This window comes from Cariama cristata, unplaced genomic scaffold (genome assembly GCF_000690535.1).
Source record: "Cariama cristata isolate BGI_N322 unplaced genomic scaffold, ASM69053v1 scaffold11089, whole genome shotgun sequence".
Classification (NCBI taxonomy): domain Eukaryota; kingdom Metazoa; phylum Chordata; class Aves; order Cariamiformes; family Cariamidae; genus Cariama; species Cariama cristata.
In genome coordinates, this window is record NW_009636383.1 from 137011 (window position 1) to 138122 (window position 1112).

Genomic DNA, 1112 nt, shown 5'->3' on the forward strand with positions numbered 1-1112 from the left:
CAAGAAGAGCACCAAAAACCACTATACTTACTCACACAAGACGAATTACTGTGTAATTAGGGGTTATGGGATGAGTACTGGTCACAGCGCGAGTCTGGCGAGATACACAACAGGAAACCAATTTCTGGCAGAAACGCTTGGACAAACCTAGGTTGAACTAGTAGCAGAGGATGTGAAGAACAAAGCAAAGAAGATGGTTTCTGGGTTTGAAGCACAAGAGAAAATGTGTACTTATAGTCCTCAACTGGACCCCAGAATTTTCAAGGTTTTTGGGGACAAATGAATCATGATGAAAACTGGCAGGAGAGTTCTGAAAAATTATCATCTTGTACCAGGCATGGGAAGTGAAGCCACCTACAAGGCTTTTATTGGAATGAAGAGTTTTGAGCGATTCTGGAAAGTGTATCCAGTGCTGGGGAGCAATTTTGTGGCTCGTCCTGCCACGTTTTCTGTTCTGGATGGAAACCTCCCCCTGGTGTACTGAACTTTTTTCTTGTATTGCTTTACCTGCTTACAGACATTTTGCTGATTACCTTACATTTGGACTTCTGTTATTATTAACCTCCTTCTGTAAATGTTTGGATATTTTTAAGAAGGTTCCATTTATTAGATGGTTTGTATTTATAGACAAAAATCCTTTTTAGTTTTACTAGTTAGCAAACGATTTGTTACTGGGGTATAAGACCTATTGTAAATGGAGCTTTCCTGGATGTGTCTGCTGGTTTTACAAAAGGCGATGCCTTTTCCACATACTCTCCATGTTGCTGCGTAGAGAAATGCACTCCTGGCAGTCTGAAGCACTGAAAGCATAAGGTGGCAAAAAGTTTTTTGTTACCTTTGTGATTCTTTTCACTCCTCTCTTCTGTAACAAAGGATTTTTAAAGTGCAGAGATGCTTTGCAGGAAAAGTCTCAAATTAAATTGTATTTAATGCTTGACGTTTTTCCTTCTTCTTTTAAAGCTTTTCAGATACCTTGGAGATGGCGGACGATATGGCCATAGATATACCCCATATTTGGTTGTACCTAGCTGAGTTGGTGACCCCCATGTTAAAAGAAGGAGGAATCTCTATGAGAGAACTTATACAGTAAGCAACGCTCTTACTTTCCAGTG

At 39.9% G+C, this 1112-nt stretch overlaps 1 protein-coding gene across 1 annotated transcript in view; it reads left to right on the forward strand.

The window, feature by feature from the left end:
* EIF4G3 (eukaryotic translation initiation factor 4 gamma, 3) overlaps positions 1-1112 on the forward strand; it is a 77542-nt gene that overhangs the window by 67548 nt on the left and 8882 nt on the right. The window contains exon 27 of the mRNA XM_009707900.1: positions 961-1086. Coding sequence (XP_009706202.1) covers positions 961-1086 — 126 coding nt within the window. The remainder of the gene's footprint in view (positions 1-960; positions 1087-1112) is intronic.